We start from the raw sequence: 25,693 nt of genomic DNA, 5'->3' as shown, positions 1-25,693 counted from the left end.
AGCAACTTCTGTGAAACTTTCTCATGATCTATAGGGTGGAGCATGTAAATCCGACAATTTTCAGGGAAAAGCTTGAGGCTATGACGGTGACTGCTAATTTACCCTGTGATTTAGGCAAATAACCGCCTCTCTGCATCTTAGTTTCTTCATCTGTAAAACAGGGAAAATAATACCTCCTTCTCCATTTGGAAAAATGAGAATAATGGTTGCCCTAGTTTCTTTCCCTACAAAGTAGAGATGGTAATACTAGCCAGTCTGCTCTCAGCAGTGGAATAAGTGGGTTGCTTTACTCATTTGCCTACAATACACGCTTGACATATTTCACAGGTTTTTGAGGTTCCAGATAAACAGGTGTATTAAACTGCTCCATGGAGGTAAGTTGTAGATTGACATCAAACATTATTTATTTGATAAATACTTATAGAGTGTTTATTAATACTTTGTGACATTTCACAGGTAAACAATACAGTTTCTGCTCTCATGGAGCTTACAGTCTAGTGGAGATATATACTAATCAAAAAATTACACTAAAGATTGTATGTAAAAGACATGACTTTTGAGTAAATGCAGTGTCAGTATTCTTTCGGCTCCAGTACATAGCTGTGCTCTAAGTGACATTCCTCTTCCTGTAGCCGTTCCAGAGGCTGCTAAGGAAGAGGAGACATCTGATTCTGATTTTCTAGGCAGTGGCTTCCTAGAATCAGGGTGAGACGTTCCTCTCCTTCCCATCCCCCGGTTCTCAGTTTTGGTTAACATAATTCAATTTTTTTTTCACTTTTTATGTTTTTAAATTATACTTTTCACTGTGCTGGGTCTTCGTTGCCGCATGGGCTTTTCTCTGGTGAGGCACAGGCTCTAAGGCACGTGGGCTTCAATAGTTCTGGCATGTGGACTCAGTAGTTGCGGCTCCCGGGCTCTGGAGCACGGGCTTAGAGGCATGTGGGATCTTCCTGGATCAGAGATCAAACCCACGTCTCCTTCATTGGCAAGTGTATTGTTTTACCACTGAGCCACCAGGGAAGCCCCCCGAAATTTTTTGGCCACGCTGTGAGACATTTGGGATTTTAGTTCCCCAACCAGGGATCACGGAGAAGGCACTGGCGGCCCACTCCAGTACTCTTGCCTGGGAAATCCCATGAACGGAGGAGCCTGGTAGGCTGCAGTCCATGGGGTCGCGAAGAGTCAGACACGACTGAGCGGCTTCACTTTCACTATTCACTTTCACTCACTGGAGAAGGAAATGGCAACCCACTCCGGTATTCTTGCCTGGAGAACCCCAGGGATGGGAGCCTGGTGGGCTGCCGTCTATGGGGTCGCACAGAGTCGGACACGACTGACGTGACTTAGCAGCAGCAACCAGGGATCAAACCCATACCCCCTGCTGTGGAAGCACGGAGTCTTAACCACTGGACAGCCAAGAAAGTCTCTATTTTTTTTCCCCCACTTTTATCTTTGTCATTTTAATTTGGTGAAAATCAAGATGGTTGATAGGGAGAACTCTTGTCCCAGTGCCAAGCCTTACCATCTGCTATAGCAGCTCCATGGAAGGACAGAGTATCCAGGAACCAGCGGAGACAGGAAGTGGTCAGACCCCCAAAAAGGGCTGTTTGTCTTGGGCCGCCCACCCTCCACCTGGGATGACGGGGTGGGGCACGTGCTCTGGAAATGTCAGAGCAAAAGCAGGAGAACTGAAGTGCTCACTCATCTCCACTGGGGTGTTTTCTAAGACCTCTGAAGTAAAACTTGAACACTCTTTATTACTGAGAAAATGAGATCTTTTCAGTAACATCCACAGCCTTTTACTGGTCCTGAGAAATTCCTGGCTGTCGCCCCACGACCCCTTTCGGCATCTTAAAAACCAAAGTCAGACCCTGTTTTTCTCCCATACTGATTATTTTTTCAAGCCCTTGAGCTAGTTTTATAACCTTCTATTGCTCTCTTCTTGGCTGGCTTTAAAACGCCCTACAGATGACTCTTCTGATAAATTCCTGCCAGGCAAGGAGTTTACTGTTACTTTTCAGCACTATCAGCAACCCCATCTCACGTTCACTGTGGCAGGTGAAGGGTCATTTGACGCTGACCGTCCTAGGATGCTACCAGGAGGCCCTTTAGTCTCTGCTGACCGAGCATTCATGCACAGCACACATGGGAGATGAGTTGAGAAGGGGGTTGAGAGGTAGCTTCTCATTCCAAGCCTCAAACTTAAAAAAAAAAAAAAAAAGAAAAGCCTTTAAGAACTGGGGGCACCCAGGATTTCATTTTTCTCTATCTCTTGGCCTGATGTTTAGATCACAAAATTAAACATGAGGGATTGTTTCTTCTTTTAGCTTCATTTCTCTACGTAGCCCTGTTCTGTTGGGATGGCTTAACACTAGGAGAAAAGAGGCCTGTTTGAGTCAGAAATGTGCCATCTTTGCATTTCAATCTAGCTGTGGCCCTAGGCTCTCCAGTTTGGTATTTCAGTCTCCCTGCTTGTAGCTGCTCCTAGGCTCCTCCTGGCCCCTCCCCTGTCTCGTTACTCATCTCAAGGAGCAGTTCTTTAGTTTGAAAAGGGGCAGCATATTCTGCATCCCAAAAGAATGAAATATTACTGCTTTCAGGATGGGAATATTCTCTTCCCCTTTGACTAAAATAACCTGGATGCACAGTCTGGAATTAAAAATTGAATTTTAGTTTAGAAGTGAAAGCTTTCAGGACTGGATTGAGGCTGGGCTGTGATTGAGATCTAAAAGTCAGTTTTTAAAATTTGAGCATAAAATCCCATAGTCTGCATCTCGATCAGTCCAGAACTGGTTCCAGACCACTAAAGAGAGATGGTAGGAATTCAGAACAGTCAAATCCAACTGGCCTCCAGTACTCCAGCTCTGCATTTTGACTTGGATCCATATAGTGTCTACTTCTTCCCTCAGGCCCTCATTGGTGCAGCTGGGTGGGGCACGAAGAGGAAAAGGGAGATTTCGAAGCACCCGACCCTTGGACCCTGACCCCTGGAATCTTAAGATATGGACAAAGGAGAGCTTAGAAAGAAATGTCCCAGGAGCTGCCCCCACACTCCTGTTCCTCCCCTGCCCACACACACATCCCAGCAGCCAACATTCAGTCCCTGGGGCCAGCCTCACCTGCCGGGAGCAGACCAGCCCCTTATACACAGAACCGATGTGGATTAGTGGAAAGAACCCTTGGATTAAGCATCAGGAGACTGACTTCTAGATCCAATTTTACCCATCAGTAGCTGTGGAATTTGGAGAAAGCCACTTAACCCCGCTGTGTCTTAGTCTCTCGGTTTGTGAAATAGAAACATCTGCCCTTTCTCCTCCCGAATTCTGTGAAGTTGTTGTGAGAAGCACGTGAAACAATGGAGGGGAATGACCTTTGGAAGAATATATAGCTTTGCACATATTGCGTCCCAACAAACCACTTCTAAACTACAAGAGCTGTTTTTTTAGGGTTTCATGCTCCTCACCAAGGGTGGGGCTATTGTGTCTGGGGTAGAGGCCAGCCTCCAGGAGTGCTGTCCGTACTTGTGGGTCTTGGAAACCCCCAGACACAGGGTATAACCACAGTCTGTCCAAAGATATTACCCTTCAGCTCATTTTTAAAGCTGTCTAACTGCCCATTTCACAGCTCTTCCTTTTCCAGCCAGTCTTAAGTGAGGCATTTGTCGCCACCCTGGTTAGACTATGCCTGGCCCAGTCGGAGCGCCCTGGAAGTTCAATTTGCACTACCATTTATTACTGTGTAGACTTAGGCAATTCACTTTCCTCTGTAAAATGGGAGAAATGGTATCTGACTCCGCCGGCTTGTCCTGACGCTTACGTGACGCATGTAGAATACCCGACCAGTTCCTGACCGCCGTGTCCATTGCCTGGCGCTCTTTCCCCTGCTAAGGAGAGTTATTGCTAGATATGTCTGCCCAGAGGGGATTTGTGCAACCCAAAGGCATTTTGCCTCAGATCAAAGGTGAGAGTGCCTCCGCCGTGCTGGGGTCTGACTCCGTTGTCTCACCACTACTCTCAATGCCTTTCACAGGGAACATCATCGGCTCTGGAATCTTTGTCTCGCCCAAAGGTGTGCTAGAGAATGCCGGCTCTGTGGGCCTGGCTCTCATCATCTGGATCGTGACAGGCGTTATCACAGCTGTGGGAGCCCTGTGCTATGCTGAGCTCGGGGTCACCATCCCCAAATCTGGAGGTGACTACTCCTATGTCAAGGACATCTTTGGAGGCCTGGCTGGGTAAGAGAATAGTGGGGGGACTAAGTGGTCTGAGAAGCCAAGGCCAGGGCTGTCCAGTGTGCTGAGGAGGGTGCGAGCTTGGGGGTTCCTCCACATCACGGTTGCCAGTTCAGCCTGTGTTCCCTTGATCCCCCTCACAGTGGCAGAGGAACCAGGCTGTAGTTTTAATCTCTGTTTAGGGTTTTTGTTTGTCCTGTTTTGCTGCACCTTGTGGCTTGTGGGATCTCAGTTCCCAGACCAGGGATCGAGCCTGGGCCCTTGGCAGTGAAAGTGTGGAGTCCTAACCACTGAACCATCAGGGAATCCCCTTAATCTCTATTGACCTTAGAGAGCAAGATTCTATGAGTGAGAACAAGTAGAACTAAATGACACCTCTGATTGGAGATGCCCAGGGAAAGCACATCACAAAAACAAAGCCCTTTTATCCTGAAAAATAAGTGAGTAGTGTCCCTGATTTTCTCAGCCCCCACAGCCCAGATACTGAAGAGCTCAGTTCTAACCAAGGAGCCCAAGGGTATGGAGGACACTTCTTCAGACTCCACTCAGTGCACCCCCTTAACACGCATTTAACTGGCCACACCCTTAGCGTGCCCTGACTGAAGATTCTGGGGTTGCGGATTTTCTTTTCCACCAGTGGCTTCTGGGGGCCAGAGTGGTAGAGAAGAGATGATGAAACAATGGAAGGAGCAGGAGGAGGGAAGGAACTAAGACGTGGGTTGGAACTAGTTGAAATAGTGCTTCATTGTTAAACCAATTTACTGTCGGTACAGAGAGCTAGGTGTCTCGTTCAGGCAGGGGCTGGGCTCCTCAGCATCCCAGAAAACGACAAGGAAACGCATCCCTTTAGCCCACTTGCCTCTCTCAACACTGCTCGATGACTTGCCCAGACTTCCCCTATGGCTTCTGAATCCCTGCCATGCCTGGTGGTGGGGCCGGGGGTCTTAATTCCTATCTTGGCTCAAGTTCCATCTGGTTCCCCCGCAGGTTCCTGAGGCTGTGGATCGCGGTGCTGGTGATCTACCCCACCAACCAGGCTGTCATCGCCCTCACCTTTTCCAACTACGTGCTTCAGCCGCTCTTCCCCACCTGCTTCCCCCCAGAGTCTGGCCTTCGCCTCCTCGCTGCCCTCTGCTTACGTAAGTACCATCTGGGCCTCGCTCAGGACAGTGTCTTCCTCATGATCTGGTTCTCCATTCTCTCCCTCTTTCTTTCCTCTCCTTTTAGTTAGTTATTTGTTTTCCTCTCCTCCTTTTATTTATATATTTATTTATTTTCCTCTGCTCCTTCTATTTTTATGCCTTGTTACTTTTCAATGTCCAACATGCCTGCTGTAGGCAAATGGATTCCACACATAATTGTGTTATGCTAAGTTGCTTCAGTCGTGTCCAACTTTTTACAAGTCCCACCAGGCTCCTCTGTCCATCAGACTCTGCAGGCAAGAATACTGGAGTGGATGGCCATGCCCTCCTCCAGGGGATCTTCCCGACCCAAGGGTCAAGCCCGTGTTTCTTATGTCTCCTGCATTGGCAGGCGGGTTCTTCACCACTGGCGCCACCTGGGAAGCCCTCCATATATGATTATTTGGTTTTTAAAAAAAGAAGAAACTTAAGTAGCTGTTCAGAAGAACTGTAATTTTCACTGGCAGGGTTTACTTATATATGAAGCACTTTCATATGTGTTATGTGATCCAAGCCTCACAACAAATCCATAAGGTAAGCTGGGCTAGTGTTACATTTTCCTTGAGCAGGAAAGGAAGTGGAGCCAGGCAAGTGAATTAGCCAAGATCGTTCCTTCTCTTTCCAGCACACGCACCATGCTGGAGGCCCCCTGCCGCTCGTGGGAAGACTTTTCTGGCCTCTCCACCTCTGCCTCCACCTGCCAGCTCACATCTTAAACCTCTCTGTGAGGAGAGTGTAAAGGTGTGAGTTGGGAGAAAACAAATGCCACATCTATGGTCTCCACCTTTCGTGAATTTTCTGACTAGGTAGAAAAGTCATAGGCAGATTCCATGACTGGAATTCAATTGCAGCAAAAAATCTGAGAAGGGGAAAAGGTCGCTATGAGCTGCAGTAGGCTAGAGAGGCTTTTTTTTTCTGCTGTGCTACGCAGTATGCAGAACTTTCCCAACCAGGGATTGAACCCATGACCCCTCCATTGGAAATGCAGAGTCTTAACCACTGGACCACCAGGGAAGTTTCTTAGAGAGGTTTTATAGAGAAGCTTGGCAATCTGTATTTCTAGAAGTCTCAGCACTTAATCTCTGATCATCAGGGATCTCAATGGATTGGGATATATTATACCTTTTAACCAAAAATACCTAATTTCTAAAGTAAATATTTGGACTATCTCAGAGGTTCCTTTTCTAGAATCAGCTTTGTCCCTGCCTTCCCATACCTTCCAACACACATCACTTAGCTCAGGGCATTGACCATCCTGGTCACACTCTTTCCCAGGTCTTGACACTTCCTTCTGTCCTGCTGGTGGGAAGGGGAAGGAGGGAGTCACTCACCACCCTGGGGCTGGGGTGGGACCTGAGTGGTGATCTTCTTGGCGGGTGTGCCCACTTTGGCAGTGGTGTTCAGCCCTGGAATAGACTCCACATCTAGGCGAGTGTTATTGTGAGGTCAGCATACTTGTTTGGAGCATATTCCTTGTGCTTGTGAATTTGGAGGCAGAGGGATGTGGGATCCAAAACCATGCCGCCTGAGCCTGCATCTCCACACCACTTTCTAACTGCAGCCAGTGCTTGACCAGGTCACCAGCTGCCTCCTGTGAGATGGGGGTGCAATCGCACGTGTGCTGTAGGTTGCTGTGACAAGGACTGCCTGAGACAAGAGCGTTCTTCCCACAGTGTGGGGCACCTGGTGGTCCTGTTTAGTCACTGAGGGTAGTCACAAGCATAGTCATTTGGTCCTTGCTTGCTGGCTGGATCTGGAGCTGCGGGAGGTAAGAGGAGGGGGAAGCTGGTGTGGGAATGTGGGAACAGTGGCTGTTTCTGCCATCAGACAGGTTAGTGGGGGTGGGAGGGGGATCACAGAGTGCTGGCCACTGCTGTGTCAGCGTCTTGTACACACAGACATGGCTTCCTTTTTCCTGCTGATACTGCTTAAGTGTCTCAGACTAGAGGCCACCCTTACCCTTCATCTAGAAGTCAAGAACCGTGAGACTGTTCAGTCTGTTCCCTCAGAGAACCTGGGCCGCAGAGCAGAGTTCCTCAGGCAGGCAGACCCCACTGCTTTCTTTGCCTTCCCCAAATGCACTAAGGCTAGGTGGGTGACTCCTTGCACAAAGGCACTCTAGAGTTTTGGAAAAGATCGGGTGAGACATGATGGAAGGAATGACCAGAGATGGAAAGGTGGAAAGACTCTGCTATAACTGGCTTGCCTGCTCAGAGCCTGGAGGGAGTGATGGGGGGAGGAGAGGGAGAGAGAAGAAACTGCAGATTTGGCTCAAGCTTATGCAACTGCAACTGCCACTTTGAGTTACTCTATTATTTAGGTCAAAGCTGATTATTCACTGCTAAGTCAGCAGAATATCCCTAGCCACCAGGCAGTAAAAAAAGAAAATCTTTTATATTTTAATTAAATGAAAAGCCTTTCTCCCTTCTCCAGAGCAAGCATATCAGTGGGAGGAGGGAGTTAGGGGAATGGGAGGGATTAAAACTTGGTTTTGGTACCTTCCTTTTGTGATTTCCTTGGTTATTTTTCTCTCTTGCCTTCCTTCCTTCCCTCTTTTCTTTGTTTCTTATTTTATAAGTAAATGACCATATTCTCTAAGTAAAAGAGTCAGTATGTAAAGACAGTTGACCAGGAAAGCCTCCTCTTGTCTTTACCCCTCTCCTCTGCCCAAAAGCCCTGGTAACAGTGGACAGGTATCCTTATAATTCTAAGTAAAATGCATCTCTCAGCACTCGCATGTGAGTGTACAGACATACATTTTGACAGGTTACTTCTGCAGCTTGTGTTTTTCTTCGTTTAGCCACATTCGGTGGCTACTACCTGAGTCCCTAGTTATAAACAAAGTGGTCCCAGTGACACAGAAGGAATGTGTTCTAAGGTACCCCATTTGTACATCCGCCTCCCTAACTGTGGTTTTTCCTTCAGGATTTGTTTGTCCCCTCTCTCTTGGGGACTGGGCCACCTTTCACTCAGGCAGCTCCTGACCTTCTTCCTCTCTTTTGGGTCTGGGTTTACATGTAGCATCTGAATTGGAATCTTTTCTTCTCATTCAAGTCCCCCTCTTCCTGAATGCCTTGTACAAAAGAAGCTCCTTCTCCTTTTTCCCCCTGAGGAGAAAAGCGTACCTTGCATGCATTTCACAAGCAAAAAAAAAAAAAAACCAAAAAACTTCTTATCTTGTTTTCTGTCTGTCTACTGTGATTCCTAAGAAGCTAGTTTTCCAGGGCTTCAGATTTCTCATTCTTCTTTCTTGAGTGATTCGAAAGGTTAAGGCCTTTTCACTGTATGTATTACTTTTAACTCTGAATTGCTTTGCGATTCCTCTTCAGAAAGTTTCCAGATGTTTTGATAGATACTTGTGTGTGTTGTTTTGAAAATCTCTTGCAAATTAATCCCTTGACATGAGAAGACTCAACAGTCCTTCCTAACTTCTAAATCCCTTATTCTCAGTTTGTTTTCCTTTGAGGTTTCATATTCTCCAGCCCGAAACATCTTATCCCCATGCACTATACACATCACCTCTGTTAACTGGACAGGGTTGCCTTCTTTCCCTTCTCTGTTCCCCAAAGGTTATGAGTGTCTCATCAGCCTTAGGAGTGTTGGGAAGGAAGAAATTTTCCTCTACCCTTCCAGGTTCTTCTGGCTAGTCTAAGATTTAAATTGACATGCGTACTGCATGCTAATTTGCTTCGGTCGTGTCTGACTCTTTGCTACTCCAAGGACTGTAGCCCTCCAGGCTCCTCTGTCTATGGGATTCTTCAAGCAAGAATACTGGAGTGGATTGCCATGCCCTCCTCCAGGGGATCTTCCTGAGCCAGGGACCAAACCCATGTCTCTTACATCTCCTGCATTAGCAGGCGGGTTCTTTACCACTAGTGTCACCTGCTGCTGCTGCTGCTGCTAAGTCACTTCAGTCGTGTCCGACTCTAATTCTGTTAATCACTTTTGAGGTTTTGTTTTTCTACCTGTAAACTGGGCTAGATCCTGAATTCTTCTAGTTTCCTCAAATATTTGGCTACAACTCCCCAAGTAAGGTTTTCAATTTTTCTGTCATTACTGACAGAAAAATCAGGCTCCCCCGTCCCTGGGATTCTCCAGGCAAGAACACTGGAGTGGGTTGCCATTTCCTTCTCCAATGCATGAAAGTGAAAAGTGAAAGGGAAGTCTCTCAGTCGCATCCGACTCTTTGCGACCTCATGGACTGCAGCCTACCAGGCTCCTCCATCCATGGGATTTTCCAGGCAAGAGTACTGGAGTGGGGTGCCATCGCCTTCTCTGAAGCCCAAATTGACATGAGACAGATTAAAAAGAAAAAAAATCAAACGAAAGTTTACTAACATGTATACTTAGAAGAGACACAGAAAAATTGAGTAGACGCCCAAATGGCCAAAACCCTCACCTTAAATACCATCTTCAGCTAAAGACAAAAGAGAATGTTGGTACAGAAGTTTAGGACTTCTAAGGGAGGAAGGTAATTGACATGAAAATGAAAAGTAAACGTTTGCTGGGGGTTGTGGAGACAATGGAACAGAAAGTGGACTCTAATTTCCCCCTCACCCAGCCTATATTTTACAGGATCCTGTTTCAGGAACAGTCCTCTATCTAAATTATTTTTAAGCAGTTGCAGGGAAGGGCAGAATTTCTTCCTGGGTCTTGTGGGCCTTGATCACTTTGCAGCTTGAACTAATCTGCATGCCAGAGACATTTTAGGATGGCACATCCTGGTGTCCCCTACAGTCTTGCCTTTGAAACTTTCTCTAGAATTTTCACAGTCCAGAGTTGATAGACTGCTTTATATCTCATTGAACCAATCTCTTACTCCTAACAATAGGTCAGTTCAGTTACTAATGTCAGGAGGCAGCGATATAGGTGGGCACTGAAAGTTAGGCCTACAGAGTATAAGCAACCAGGTATTTAATAAGAGGCATTTCTATGGAGACAAAGAAGAAAAGAGATTGATGGCTGGAGCAAATTATAAACCCAGTGTCTGAATCCTGAGAGCCACCAGCTGAGACTTCTAGAGGTTAGGCTCTAAGCATCTTTTGCAGGTTGAAGTATCTCTGGTGATGTCATCTGGTATTCAGGTAAACTTCCTGAATGACTTGCAAAGCAACAGATACAAAGACTATCTAAATGTGAGCTCTCTTAAGTGTATATCAGGCTGTTCAGTCCCAGTTCATTATCTTCAAGAAAACGACAGCTTTAGTTCTCAGTGATTTCAAGTCAGAAATGACAGAAAAATTGAAAACCTTACTTGGGGAGTTGTAGCCAAATATTTGAGGAAACTAGAAGAATTCAGGATCTAGCCCAGTTTACAGGTAGAAAAACAAAACCTCAAAAGTGATTAACAGAATTAGATTCTAATATCCATAAATATGTATTATAGTTTCTATTGAATGTAAGTTTTTTTCTCTCTCTAAAATCACCTTCATCTTTACCAAAGATAGCCAAATTAAGACTAACTTGTTTGTAAAATAAATTTAGTTTTATTAAACTTTGCCTGTGATTATTTACATAAGTCCAGGCTTTTAAAAACATGCTTTGCTGGAACTTTTTCATAAGGAATCACCAGATTGAACTTCTAATTGCCTCTCAGGACCAGGAAGTCACACTGAACATGACATCAGTTCAGTCCAGTTCAGTCGCTCAGTCGTGTCCGACTCTTTGCGACCCCATGAATCACAGCACACCAGGCCTCCCTGTCCATTACCAACTCCCGGAGTTCACTCAGACTCATGTCCATCGAGTCTGTGATGCCATCCAGCCATCTCATCCTCTGTCGTCCCCTTCTCCTCCTGCCCCCAATCCCTCCCAGCATCAGAGTCTTTTCCAATGAGCCAACTCTTTGCATGAGGTGGCCAAAGTACTGGAGTTTCAGCTTCAGCATCATTTCCTCCAAAGAAATCCCAGGGCTGATCTCCTTCAGAATGGACTGGTTGGATCTCCTTGCAGTCCAAGGGACTCTCAAGAGTCTTCTCCAACACCACAGTTCAAAAGCATCAATCAATTCTTCGGCGCCCAGCTTTCTTCACAGTCCAACTCTCATTCACCTGTAATACCTATGAATTTGGGTGAATTTTTCTCTCCTTGAGGTTCCTAAAATTATCCTGAAGTTCTTGCACCTGCCAAGAAGGAATCTTTCTTACTCACCAGGTAAAGCTGATGGGAACCCTGAAGTCATCATACCAGCTTGTCTTTCCAAAGAGCTTTATGGCTCCAGGAAGTCAATCTTAGTTCTTTAAAGCTGTCTGGTCATATCTAATTCTATGCCTGTCTCTCTCAAATCTGACAATCCAGTCAAAGCCCTGGTAAAGTAACCAATGTTTCTAATTGTATAATGTTATAGGGAGAACAGATTCTTATTGAATTTATAAATTAGCTATATTGCCATGAAAATAAGAATACTCATTAACTTTCCACATACTGGAGACATCAGAGAGGGAGAAAAAAAAAAGATAACCGTTTCATCTTTGTTAAGCAATTGTAAACTGTTATAACAGTGTTTTGTTTTGTTTTGTTTTTGGACTGGCAAATTCATGAATGCATACCATAATTTCTAAAAACATACATTTCCTCATAATATAATGCTTTTTTTCAATGTGGTACAAGACATGTTTTTAATAAGTATAAACCTCTTTAGTTTTTCTGTAATAAGACAGAAGATTTAGACTTGTTTAGCAGTTAATGTTTCAGTATTTTATCTTACTTGGAAGTGATAAAGACATTCAATGAAGCCCCATCATTTAACTTAGCAAAACTCCAAAGTTTTAAATTACTAAAAGATTTGGAGAAACTCTTTTTTTGTCATCCTAGCACAAGGGCCATGCTAATTTTCTCTGTATTATTCCAGTTTTAGTATATGTGCTGCCAAAGCAAGCACTAGAGAAACTGTTTTTAAGTAGGCATACCATAAAACATAACGATCATTGAAGAGTTTATTTAAAAACTCTTGTCCTATTTACATTTATTTAATTTTCGCTGTTTCCAACAATTACTGTTTGAATTACTCATAAAAACTTGACGAGACATTAGACAAAGTCAGTCATCATCTCAAATTATTTTTCTTGCTGACCAATTTTGTAACAGAGGTAACATGATCATCTTTGATCTTTAGTAACTTAGGTACAACGAAAGATTATTCTTAATTTTGATAACTCTAAAGACATGTCTGTATTAATTAAACTGACAAACATAAACTAGCTTTAATACTGAGTATTTTCTCAGGTCACATGAAGCTGAAATTCATTTGGGCTAGTTTCTATTATATTTCTGAGAACTTAAATAAGCACCTGATTTTCTTTAAGCCAGTTAAATAGAGCTCTTTTACAAACTAATTTTGGTAATACCATTTGGAGGTAGAAAATACCACATATCCATAACATATGTGTATAGATATATGTGCATACATGTGTGCTAAGTTGCATCAGTCATAATCTGATTCTTTGAGATGCTATGGACTATAGCCTGCCAGGTTCCTCTGTCCATGAGATTCTCCAGGCAAGAATACTGGAGTGGGTTGCCATACCCTCCTCCAGGTGATCTTCCTGACCCAGGGATCGAACCCCCATCTCCTGCATGGCAGGTAGATTCTTTACCACTGAGCCACTGGGGAAGCCCCATATAGACATATACAAATAGACAAACAGACACAGAGACCTCATAGTCCCAATCTAAAATTTCAGCCATGAATTGGGTATAATAATACAAACCCCACCTATCTGGATTTTTGGCAGATGGAACAAATCATGTTCACATGGATTTCCAAGAAAAAAAGAAACTGCAAATCCATCAGTTAATCATCATATTGAGCTCCTATCTTGAATGACATTATTTATACAGAATCTTGGAATATATTAAAGGTTAGTGAAAAGATGGAATTATAAATAATTACAATATAGTATGATGACAAAAGTGTGTACCACACAGAGAAAGCTGCTTCAAAGTTGGTAGAGGTCTGCCAGGGTTGAGCTAAGTCTAAGAGGGCAAACGGACGGTCTCCATCTGGGCACACAATAGAACAGTGAGTAGAGGGAAGAACATAGTCAAGACTTGGGGTCGAGAAACAAATGAATCCTTGGAGAAAAGAGAGGACTTTTGTATGGGTAGAGCCTAGGAGAGACAGGAGATAAGGCAGAAGAGGATGAGCCAGATTTTCACGTGCATGACCCAGATCTTAAAGGACCTTAGGTATTGTGCAGAGAAGAGCAGACTACATCCAAGGAACCACTGAAGGATTTTGTGCAGAGGAGTAACATGATTAGATTCACATTTGCCTGAAGAAAAGAGCATGACATTTGAGACAGGGAGATAGTCGGCAGGCTGAGCACTTTTCCAGGCCAAATAGGTGGTGGCCCAAAATGAAAACAAAGTTACAAGGTGACAAAAACAAGGAAGAGGAAGAAGCAGAGTCAGCTGGCCATGTGACTGATTGACTGCTAAGCGGGAGAAATATAGTTTATCTACAAATCAAAATTAAAAATGTTTCAAATGAAAAATGTTTCTACTTAACTGTCTCCAGCATTTGTGATGAGAAGTTTATACAGTGTGTTCTATTTCTGCCTTCCACATCCTCGCCAAATCCCTGAGATGTTGAATGGGTCTTTGGTAGGAAGCTTTCCTTCGGGGCGTTAATCCACCCAGGATGTTGCTCAAAAGCCTTCTCTGGAACAGAAGGGGATTGAGACCTTGGGGCAGCCTTATATAAATGAGAATCACAATCCTTTGTTCATTTAGCAAATATTTATCAAGGGCCATGATGTGCCTGATACTGTTCTTGGCCCTGAGAATTGGGGTATGAGATAGCTTTAATCTTTCAGGCCTGGGCTGGAAAAGTAATGAGTTTTTAGAACTCATTTTATTTATTTATTTTCAGTTTGGCTGCTCTGGGTCTTGGTTGTGGCACACGAACTCTTCATTGTGGCCTGAGGGCTTTCTCTAGTTGTGGTGTGCCAGAGCTTCTCATTGTAGTACGCACACTTCTCTTGTTGCAGAGTATGGGCTGTAGAGCACACAGGCTTCAGTAGTTGCGGTGTACTTGCTCTAGAGCGCTCAGGCTCAGTAGCCCCACAGTGTGAGACCTTAGTTCCTCGACCAGGAATTGAACCTGTGTCCCTTGCACTGGAGGGCAGATTCCTAACCAGTGGCCAGGAGGGATGTCTTGTAATGTTGTTGTTATTCAGTTGCTAAGTCACGTCCACCTCTTTTTGACCACGTGGACTGCAGCACACCAGAATTCCCTGTCCTTCACTATTTCCTGGAGTTTGCTCAAATTCTTGTCCGATGAGTCAGTGGTGCTAGATAATTATCTCATCCTCTGCCTCCCCTTTCTCCTTTTGCCTTCAATCTTTCCAAGCATCAGGGTCTTTCCCAATGAGTCAGCACTTCACATCAGGTGGCCAAAGCTTCAGCTTCAGCATCAGTCCTTCCAATGAATATTCAGGGTTGATTTCCTTTAGGATTGACTGGTTTGATCTTGCAGTCCAAGGGACCCCCAAGAGTCTTCTTCAGCACCACAATTCGAAGTGCTCAGCCTTCTTTACCAACCGTCATGTTCATATATGACTACTGGAAAAACCATAGCTTTGACTATATGGACCTTTGTCAGCAAAGTGATATTTTTGCTTTTTAATATGCTATCCAAGTTTGTCATAGCTTTCCTTCCCAGGAGCAAGGGTCTTTTAATCTCGTTGCTGCAGTGCCCATCTGCATTGATTCTGGAGCCCAAAAAGAGAAAATCTGTCACAGCTTCCACTTTTTCCCCTTCTATTTGCCATTAAGTCATGGGACCAGATGCCATGATCTTTGTTTTATTAATGTTGAGTTTTAAGCCAGCTTTTTCACTCTCCTTTTTCACCCTCATTAAGAGGCTCTTTAGTTCCTCTTCACTTCTGCCATTAGTGGTATCATCTGCATATCTGAGGCTCTTGATATTTCTCCTGGCAATCTTGATCCCAGCTTGTGATTCATTCAGTCTGGCATTTTGCATGATGTACGTGCATATAAGGGCTTCCTCTGTGGCTCAATAGTAAAGAATCCACCTGCAATGGAGAAGCAGCAGGAGACTCAGGTTCGATCCCTAGGTTGGGAAGATCTCCTGCAGGAGGCCATGGCAACCCACGCCAGTATTCTTGCCTAGAGAATCCCATGAACAGAGGAGCCTGGTGGGCTATAGCCCATAGGGTCACAAAGTGTTGTACACGACTGAGGTGACTTAGCACGCATGCATACACACACCTGCATATAAGTTAAATAAGCAGGATGACAATATACAGCCTTGATGTACTCCTTTCCCAATTTTGAACCAGTCAGTTCTTCCATGTCCGGTTCTACCTGTTGTTTCCTGACCTACATATGGGTTTCTCAGGAGACAGGTAAGGTGGTCTGGTATTCCTATCCCTTTAAGAATTTTCCACAATTTGTTGTGATCCACACAATGAAAAGGTTTCTTGTAGTCAATGAAGCAGAAGTAGATGTTCATCTGCCTTTTCTAAACCCAGTTTGTACATTTGTAAGTTTTCAGTTCAGGTACAGCTGAAGCCTAGCTTGGAGGATTTTGAGAATTACCTTGCTAGCATGTGAAATCAGCGCAATTGTACAGTAGTTTCAACTTTCTCTGGCGTTGCCCTTCTTTGGGATTGGAATGAAAACTGACCTTTTCCAATCCTGAGGCCATTGCTGAGTTTTCCAAATTTGCTGACATATTGAGTGCGGCAACTTTTAGGATTTTAAGTAGCTCAGCCGGAATTCCATGACCTCCACTATCTTTGTTCATATAATTCTCCCTAAGGCCCACTTGACTTCACACTCCAGTATGTCTGGCTCTAGCTGAGTGACTACACCATTGTGGTTATCTGCATCATGAAGACCTTTTTCTCATGGTTCTTCTGTGTATTCTTTAATGGGTAGGACTTAAACGGGGCTCCTCCAGGTAGCATAGCACAGTGTGTTCTGTCTCCCCTGCTTTCCCTGTGTCTTCTGTTTTTCTCTTCTCCCCCACCCCAGTTCAGGAGCCATGTTTAGCTAACGCTGAAGAATTACTCAGCTCTTGCAAACTGCTGAGCTGGGTGTTTGGGTTTCTTGGCTCAACTAAGTACTAGATGGTGATTCAGCAGAAACTTCAGGTCCAACAACTGGCAGGGAGGGATAAGAATAAGAGGGAAGGATAAGAGGGAGCCAGGAAAGGAAGGGATGGGGGTGGGGCAGCATGGGCAGGAGCTCAGCTGGAAGTGTCCAGGAAGAGCTGTGTGAATCAGGATGTCCACAAGCTCCAGCACAGGGGTGCACCCCTCCTCCGCTGCTTGTTTGTCCTCGGCGGTGAGAAGCCCTGCCACAGGCTCAGCACATCTGTCCTTAGAGGGGCTTCTGAGATTTCCAAAATGATGCCAGTGCTTCAAGGTGAAAAGAGCTGGAGAAGGGAAAACGTGCTGTAGCGTAGTGGGCAAGATCTATTTCAAAGCCCCAGTATGCATCTTACCAGAGCTGGAATCAAAGCTTTGTTGATAGGAAAGAACTGCATTTGACGTTATTGCTTGCTTTTCTCGTTTTTGTCTTTCACTGGTCCTTCACTCCTGTGATAATACCAGCCTTTGTGGTACGTAGGAGAGACGTGAGATTTTATAATAGCTCCTGAGCCCGTATGAAAAATGTCTTGACTCTGGGTGAGCCCAGGATTTCAGAGAGCTGGCTATGTGTCTCCCTACTCCTACCTCAATTTCCTCTCTGAGGTCCGTGAGGAGGAAAGATAGGCAGGCCTGTGTGGGCTGAGCTGGAATCTTATCCGAGTCTCGGGGTCGGGTGCCTTAGAGCTCAAACAGGGCTGCGGTGTTTTCTTCGCCTGTCAGTGCCTTCCGGCAGCCGGCCTTGGTTACCTCCTTGGATCTGGAAACGGCTGAAGTAAGGCAGGCCAAGCGAAGCAGCTTTTCCACGATTAGAAACACGTGCCCAGTCCCATCTAAGGAGCTGGGTCCAGCCTATCACAGAGCGGAGCGGAGCCACACCCACGGCGGCAGGCATTGAGCTCGCTGCCTTGGGGCACCACCCTGAGGACCTGTCGGAGGGGCATCACCTTACCCCTTTTGCTCCTGGTCCAGAGGGAGGGAGTTGGGGAGCAGGCCAGTACATGGCAGGAGGCTGCATGCTCCAGCAAAAGGTGAGGCTAAGAAATCAGCGCTTCTGGCAGGCCCATGACCCAGGTGAAATTTACCGCTGCATCAGAGGGCTAGGGAGCTCCATCCCAGAAAGGTGCTTACTTTGAAGCTCTGGAGGGGAACAGGGCGTTCTGATTTCTACCAAGTGGCGTCACTAGCTTCCCTTTCTGCAGCTGCCTGCTTTAGTACATTCCATCTTTCTTTTTTCTGTCCTGACCTTCTTTCTGTATTCTGCTCCTCTCAATCTTGCTCACCCACGCATGGTCTCTCTCTCACTAGTAATGACGTGTTTCGTTCCCCCTCCTTCTTCATCCCCGCTGTGTCTCTCATGATCTTTCCCTCTCTCCTTCACCACCTGTCTTTCTGGACTTTGGCCACGCTGGGTGTTTTTACTGCCTGCTTTCTCTTATCTGAAAAGACAAAGAGAGCCCAGGTTCTGGAAATGCTAAAGGAAAACAAACCCTGCTAAGCTGCCTCTAGCTCACTCTTGAGGAAAGAATGAGCCAGCAATACCAAGAAATCCAAGTGAAGGTCCCAGAGTTGGAGAGAAATGTAATGTGACATTGATAGGGGACCAGAGGAGGGAACACAAGGCAGAAAAGAAAGTCTGCTTGTGGGAAGTAATTTTCCGAAGCCCTGGGGGACCGGCAAACACAAAACCGCTGGTTTCTGAGGAACAGCCATCCTAGTGTCTCCCTTTCTCACGCTGGCATCTTACTTCCTGCTGCCCAGAAAGCAACTTGGCCAGCATCTTCAGGTGACAGACCCAGAGCCCCTAGTGGCCGTGGGTACCACTGACAGGAGCAAGGGAGAGAGAATGTAGGCATGGGAGGAGAAGAATGATGTGCATGTGATTCTAGAAAGGCCGGTGCAGCGGCAGAATAAGCAACTGGGAATTGGAGGGACGGGGACCCCAGGGGGTAGTCCTGTGTTTGGCACTAATTAGCTAGAATATTACTTCCCCCACATATAAGATGAGGTTCTGGGTCTCTCTGACTGCCGCTGAGGTTGAAACCACGCCTCTGGGTAGTAGGGTACAGGCTTCTCCCTTCAGCACCAAGACCTGTCTATAAGTGAGCCCCAACTGTGTCGTTCTCAGCACTGCTTTTATAACAGTCAGCCCAACCCCTGGCCAAATGGCTTCTTCCTGACTTTCACCCATCAGACCAGAGCAGTGTGGTTCATAGAGCAGAAGCTGGCTTGACTAAAGGAACGAGAGTGCTTTGGGGATCCATGTGAGAAAGTACTCATTAGCCCTCTGCTAAAGATGCAAAATGACCCATTGCCTGCCCAGCTGAGCAAGAAGCCAGAATCCTGTGTCCAAAAGCAAAGGAGGTCCTACAGACAGTCATCCAGTGGTCATGGTGGGGATAGCTTGTGCTTTGTGAGCTTTTGGGGGGCAGGAGAAACAGCCGTGTTATGTACCCTACCCCATCTCTGTCTAGCATCAGCAGTACTTGCCCACCCTGCTTCATGGGGTTGTCCCCTGATGTAAAAACCCTGATGTTTACTCTCTAGAGAAGCACAGTGGCCCTGTGCACCCTCAGTATTTTCTGAATAGATTTGTCCATCTAGCCATCCTCTATTCAGTACATATTAACACCTACTGTGCGTCAGACTGTTACAGAATCTCAGGGTCACCCTAGCCATCAGAGTGTTGTTAATGGCTGTGTGTGCACTGTTGGCTGCAGAAGAACAGGGAAGTTTCCTTCTTTTCTGGGCCTGATGGGTAGAGCAGCTGCAGCTGCAGCAGCATTCCTTGCTTTCTGTAGGACAGTCCTTCCTGTACAGAATGGGTGGTCCAACCAAGGTATATGGACAAGCTTGAACATCTGGGCTCCTTGTGCAGTGCCTTGACCTTATGTTTACCACTCCCGTAGCCCCCTACTCCACCTTTGTGCCCACTCTTCCAGACAGCTTGGGTTGAAGGACCCCAGAGCAGGTGATTTGTGGGTGAGCATCCTGCTGAGAAAAAGGTTGAAACGTGAGAAATGGAGGCAAAGGATCAGGGATAGAGGAAGAAGCAAGAAGGGAGAAGCAATGCAGCTTTGCAGGGTAGGTCCTGATGTGTGATATGGTGGCTCCAGAACCCTCCAAACCATTCCCTTTCCTATCTTCTCTGCTTTACTGCCAATTGTCAGCATTATCCTGAGCAAAGCATGCCCTCTTTTTGAGTTCCAGTTTCTTAGCTTATGAACAACAAGGATAACCATGTAACCTTTTGTACAGTCATACACAGGTCATAGAGCATCCTCGTGGCATTAAAATGGACCACGCTTCTTTCCATTTTACAGATAGGGAAAGGAGGCTCAAAGAGCTTGACTGGCTTGTCCAGAGAGTAAGTGACCACATTGGGCATCACGGCCATTGGGTTCTTCAAGTTCTATGTTGTCTGATTCTTAGTTTGCCCAGGCTGCCATGTCCCTCTGAGGGAGCCATCTCTGCCTCTGTTCCTCAGACCTGCTCAACCCCAGCCCCACTGCTCCATTTCACTCCTTACACAAGCTGCTCTGAGCCCTACTGGCTTGATCTGTACTTGACAGAGACACCAGAAACCTGTGTGGTCTTCTCCCTGCAAGGTGTTGCTGGATAGAGCTGAGGGGAAGAGGGATAAAGTCACAGCCCTGGCTCTGTGATGGTCTTCGGGACTTAAGACCAGCCCCACAATCCCCTAATTCATCCTTAGAGGATTTTCTGAAGGAAGATTTATTTATTTATGTTAAAGATTCACGGATGTTCTGTTTCAAAATGCACTAGAGAGATTGATTTTAAATTGCTTCTTTTACCGGTAGTCTATAATGTATTTAATTTAAGGTAAAATTGTCTCCCAAATGTTGTTCCTATTCTTTCCTTCCAACTTTTGTAACCCTTGGATCTTGTGCACCTCAACTCCCTGAGTCAGTTGGGGTGGACTCTGCCTGGGGAAGCTGCAGAGCGGAGGCGTTGTCCACTTCAAGATAGCACACAGTGGGGCCACCCTTTCCCTTCTGCCGGGAAAAATGAACTTAGACTCTGGACTCCTGAGCATCTCTTGGCTCTCCATTGGGACATCTTTTATGGCCTTTGATTGTAGCCTCTGGTCCGTAAAGTTAGGAGACCAACCAAACTCTGGGGACAGAGAACAAAGGACTCATGTCTGTGAACATCTCAGCACTCCACTGGCCTCGAAAGAGGTTTGTAACTCTTGGGGCTCTGTGTCTGTGTGTCTGGGTTGTGCACATGGGCCTGTTGCTGTATGGACCATGGAGGAGGCTGGGGAAGAAGCCAGGATTGATGAAGGAGAACTCTGAGGAGTCTTTTGCCCTGAATCTTTCTGAGAGGAAGTGTGCAGCTAGAGTTACCCTAGAGCGAGCCTGTTTACTACTGTATTGAATTACCCAGGGGAGAAAGAGAAGGTGGTGACCCTCCAGCTATAGCATCTGGGCCTGTGGAAGAGCTGAGATGCCATCATGTGGTGCATGTGACGTGGAAGTTCGCCAACCAGGTCAGCCCATTGGTGACCTCACTTTCGCTGCCTGCTCCCGGTGCTCCCCCCTCCCTCCAACTGGTGTCCTACGAGGCCTGTGACAGGCACTCCTTTGGAGCCCTGGCGTGTGCTGCCTCACGACGGCCCTGCCCCTGCATCCTTGTCTTTCTCTGTGGTGTCTGGCCCTGCATTCATTTCCTATTACTGCTGTAACAAATTACCGTAAGCTTAGTGGCTTAAAACCACGCAGATGAGTCGCCTTGCAGTTCTAGAGGTCAGAAGTCCTAAACTCAAGGTGTCCAAGGCTGAGGCCCCACTGAAGGCTCTGGGGAGAACTGTTTCCTCACCTTTCCCAGCTTCTGTATTCTTAGGCTCGTGGCCCCTTTTGCATCTTCAAAGCCAGAAGCATATCATCTTTAAATCTCTCCTTCTCTCTCTTTTTTTCTTAACTGACATATATATAGTTAATTTATAGTATTGTGTTTCTGGTATACAGCAAAGTGATTTAGTTACAGATTTTCTTCTTTAGATTCTTTTCCATTATAGTTTATTAAAAGATACTGAATGCAGTTCCTTGGACTATACAATAGGAACTTGTTTATTTTACATATAGTACTGTGCTAATCCCAAATCCGAGTTTATCCCTCTCCCCACTTTCTCCTGTGACAACCATAAATTTGTTTTCTATAAAAATATGGAATGTTTCATGGATTTGCTTGTCATCCTTGCACAGGAGCCATGCTCATCTTCTCTGGCCATTACAATTTTAATGTGTGTGCTGCCAAAGTGAGCACTCAAGCCTTTCTCTGTCTCTGACTTCCGTTTTCCATTATCACATCTCTTTTTGTAACTCTGAACTTCCTGTCTCCCTGTTATAAGGAGGCGGGGCCCCCTCAGATAATCCAGGATCATCTCCCCACCTGCAGATACTTAATCACATTTGTGAAATTCCTTTTGTAAGGCAACATTCACAAGATTAGAAAGTTGATACCTTTGAGGTAGTGTGTCTGCCCACCACAGGCCCAATGAGTTCTGGTGTCTTGTCATGGAGAGAAGTGAACCAGAGGCTTTGTGACTCCCCAGGGATCAGAGTGTGAGCATCAGGGCTGGCCTGGGGTGAGGCGATCAGTGTGAGGATCAGGACTGGCCTGGGGTGAGGGATACCTTCTCTTAGGGAGCAGGAGCTTACCTACCCTCTTCACGGTGGATGTTCCAGATTGGCCCAGGTACTGTCGTGGGTCTGACAAGGCTTCTGCCTCTGCTGATCCTGCAGCTTTCCCAGGGCACAAAGCATTGAGCTCCGCTTTCCCACCTACATGGCAGTTACCAGGCCCTGGGTTCTGGGCAGGGTAAGAGATTACTGGGTTCTGAGTCCCCTCCTCCTGCCTGCCTCATTTTTTTGTCTCTCTCCCATTACCTTGACATTAAGGTTTTCGAACGGGGCAGATTAAGTAACCAACCCCTGACTTCAGCATCTTCTTGAAGTCTCATCTTCTTGATAACCTTTCACCATGTCTTTTTTTAAAAAAGTCAGGAAACAAAAGAAAAAGAGGAGAAGGTGCCCAAGAAATACAGAGAAATCTGGGATTCCATGGGGCCCTCTAGAGAAGCAGCAACCCTCCACACAGTCAAATTACAATGCACAAGAACCCATCTTATGTCTTCCTGTTTATTTTGTCCAGCTAGCCCCACATTATAAAAATTCTCTCTAATGCTAGGATCTTCCTCACTTATAAGAAGCATCTCTGGGGAATTCCTTGGCAGTCCAGTGGTTAGGACTCTGAGTTCTCATTTTCGAGGGTCTGGGTTTGATTCCTGATTGGGGGAAACTAAAATCCCACAAGCTGTGGGGCTTGGCCAAAAGAAAAAGGAAGCATCTCTGATTTCCTTGGGCTGACCTAGGGGCTCCATGTGGATGCCTGCCAAGCTTCTGTGAAGAGCTCTATTGTCGTCATATTGCTTTGTGATCTTTTAGCTCAGCCATCTCCCCTCTTACAGTGTGAACTTCCTAAAGAGAGGAAGGGACTTGTGTCTTATTTATAATTCCCCCCACCAGGGTATCTAGTAAGGTTCTTTGTAGATGATGGTTGGGTGGATGGATGGATGGATGGATGGAGACTCTCACATCTCAAGCTGCAATTTCCCCTCATCCCCATCTACATGTGTCCTCCCTGAGGTCACTGTATCTCAAGCATGCAGAACTCGAGATCTGGCTGGGAAGAGAGTGGGGACATAGCCCTCAGCAACAGAAAGGGCTCTGGGTATAGACAGACAGAGACAGGATGCCTGAGGAAGGCAGGGTCTTGCCAAGTGTTGCCTTTCCTCACTGACCTTTCCTCTTGGGATGGAAGCTCAGGTTTCAGCCTGCTGTGAGGGAGGCTAACCTGGGGTACCAGGAGACTGAAAGTACCTTCTCTCCCCTCAGTCACATGCTGTGATCGCCTGTAGGGCCAAGGGTCAGACAGGGTGGAGGGGGTGTGCAGCCATTGTCCAAGGAAATTAGTGTCACAGGCAGCCTATCTCCCCCACCCTATTCTCAAGATTTCTCTATTTTGTCTGAGTGAGTGAGTGAAGTCGCTCAGTTGTGTCTGACTATTTGCAACCCCATGGACTGTGGTCTACAAGGCTCCTCTGTCCATGGAATTTTCCAGGCAAGTGTACTGGAGTGGGTTGCCATTTCCTTCTCCAGAGGATCTTCCAGACCCAGGGATCAAACCTGAGTCTGCCGCATTGCAGGCAGACGCTTTACCGTCTGAGCCACCAGGGAAGTGATGTCGCTCAGTCGTGCCCGACTCTTTGCAACCCCATGGACTGTGGTTTACAAGGCTCCTCTGTCCATGGAATTTTCCAGGCAAGAGTACTGAAGTGGGTTGCCATTTCCTTCTCCAGGGGATCTTCCCGACCCAGGGATCAAACCCAGGTCTCCCACATTGCAGGCAGACGTTTTAGTGTCTGAGCCACCAGGGAAGCCCAGGGAAGTCCCTATTATGTCTGAAAGATCCCTGAAAAGGCTAGAGGTTAAAGATTAGTTAAAGGCTGGGTTCTTGTGGGGGTAGGCTTAGGAAGGACAGAAGACACGCACAGTAAGTTAACTTGACAAATTGTCCTTTCCTTCAAACTTCTCGATGTCCCCAGGAACACTGTGAAGAAGCCTTTCTGGCTGCCCGGTTAAGCTGGCACGTGGGGAGGTGACCACATTTTGCCCTCTCCTCCCCTTGGCAAGGATGATCTCTGCATGATGACATCATGATCTGGTTCCTCATTCTGTAATCCTTACCTCTCCTGGAGTCACAAGGGTTTTGTTTCCTAATCTTCCTTTCATACATCAGTCTCCTTTATCCTTTAGTCATTATTGTTTGTATCTGCTTGAACTCCAGGGGCCCAGGGGCCCAGCCTTGTACCTAACGGCCTGGGGAGGAGTTGAGATTACAGGCCTAATTACTTGTTACCAGGCATGTGATCCTGAAATCCTTACTGAATTGAGCAAGATAATGTGTATATATCAGGACATCTCAGCCCATCTGGAACATTTACAAAATGTTCTCCTAGTTTGGGCACATGAAATCCTTCCTCTGAAAACATGTTTTGATTCTCATATGACACCATCTTGGATAAAAGCTCCTCCACTAGGAATCAAGAGTTCCTGCCCTTGAAGTTATGCTTCCTGCTGCTGTTTTGATACTGTGAAACCAACTGAGAAGGTTCCTGGAGAGCTGGGGAGATCGGTGCCCACTGTAGAATGTGTAGACTGAGGTGAGACTGGAGGATTGATGAAGTGTGGCATTTTCTTTATTCAAGTATTAAGTATTTGTTGAGCACCTACTATATGCAGGCACCAAGGATATGCCCTGGCTTCCCTGGTGTCTCAGTGGTAAAGAATCTGCCTGTTAACGCAGGAGACTTGGGTTTGATCCCTGGGTTGGGAAGATCCCCTGGAGAAGGAAATGGCAACCCACTCCAGTATTCTTGCCTGGAGAATCCCACAGACAGAGGAGCCTGGCAGGCTACAATCTATGGGGTCAAAAAAGAGTCGGACACGACTTAGCGATTAAACAATGACAAATGATATGCCCTGGGGTTAAAAATATGAAAAAGTCATAGTCCTGCCCTTCTACAAGGAGACACAGAAAAAAAAAGAGACAACTGTAATACAAAGAAATAAGTGCCAGCCTTATTAACAAAGTGGTCTGGGAGTAGAAAGGGGGAGTGAACTTTGTTCCTTGTCTACAAAATGCAGCTGATACATCTTACCTGGCAGGCACCTTGTTAGGAATAAATAAAATAATAGAGACTCACGGTGCAGGTGACATTTGAGCTGGATCCTGAAAGATGAGGAGGCTCCCAGGTAGAAACAGCACAGGGAGGGAGGTTACAGATGGATAATCATGTCAGGTCCTTACCCCGAGGAGATGTTCTCAGAATCAAGTAAGGTTGGAAAATACTTGGAAAGTAAAAGGACAATTTCAGGAGAAGGTGTTGATAGAACTTGGTCAGCTGTTCAAGTAAAGTCAGAGGCCTGATTAGAGGCTTAAGAAGACAGAGTCTCACTACAAGTATGGCTTGTGCCCTGGAAGGTTGAGGGCACATCCTGGTATCTGTTTCAGGGGCAGGGGAAACAAGGGGATTTTAATTTTTTTCTCATATTCTCAAGTACTTCATAACCATCAGG

The 25,693-nt window shown here is 46.0% G+C and overlaps 1 protein-coding gene across 2 annotated transcripts in view; it reads left to right on the top strand.

Moving 5' to 3' along the window:
- SLC7A8 (solute carrier family 7 member 8) overlaps nucleotides 1–25,693 on the top strand; it is a 52,640-nt gene that overhangs the window by 11,211 nt on the left and 15,736 nt on the right. For both annotated transcript variants that reach the window (XM_005685251.3, XM_005685250.3), the window contains exons 3-4: nucleotides 4,030–4,234; nucleotides 5,219–5,370. In XM_005685251.3, the coding sequence (XP_005685308.1) occupies nucleotides 4,030–4,234; nucleotides 5,219–5,370 (357 nt within the window). The remainder of the gene's footprint in view (nucleotides 1–4,029; nucleotides 4,235–5,218; nucleotides 5,371–25,693) is intronic.

Source organism: Capra hircus, chromosome 10, assembly GCF_001704415.2.
Source record: "Capra hircus breed San Clemente chromosome 10, ASM170441v1, whole genome shotgun sequence".
In the NCBI taxonomy this organism is placed as follows: Eukaryota; Metazoa; Chordata; class Mammalia; order Artiodactyla; family Bovidae; genus Capra; species Capra hircus.
The sequence above is the reverse complement of the archived record's forward strand: the minus strand, read 5'-3'. Positions and strand labels throughout refer to the sequence as shown.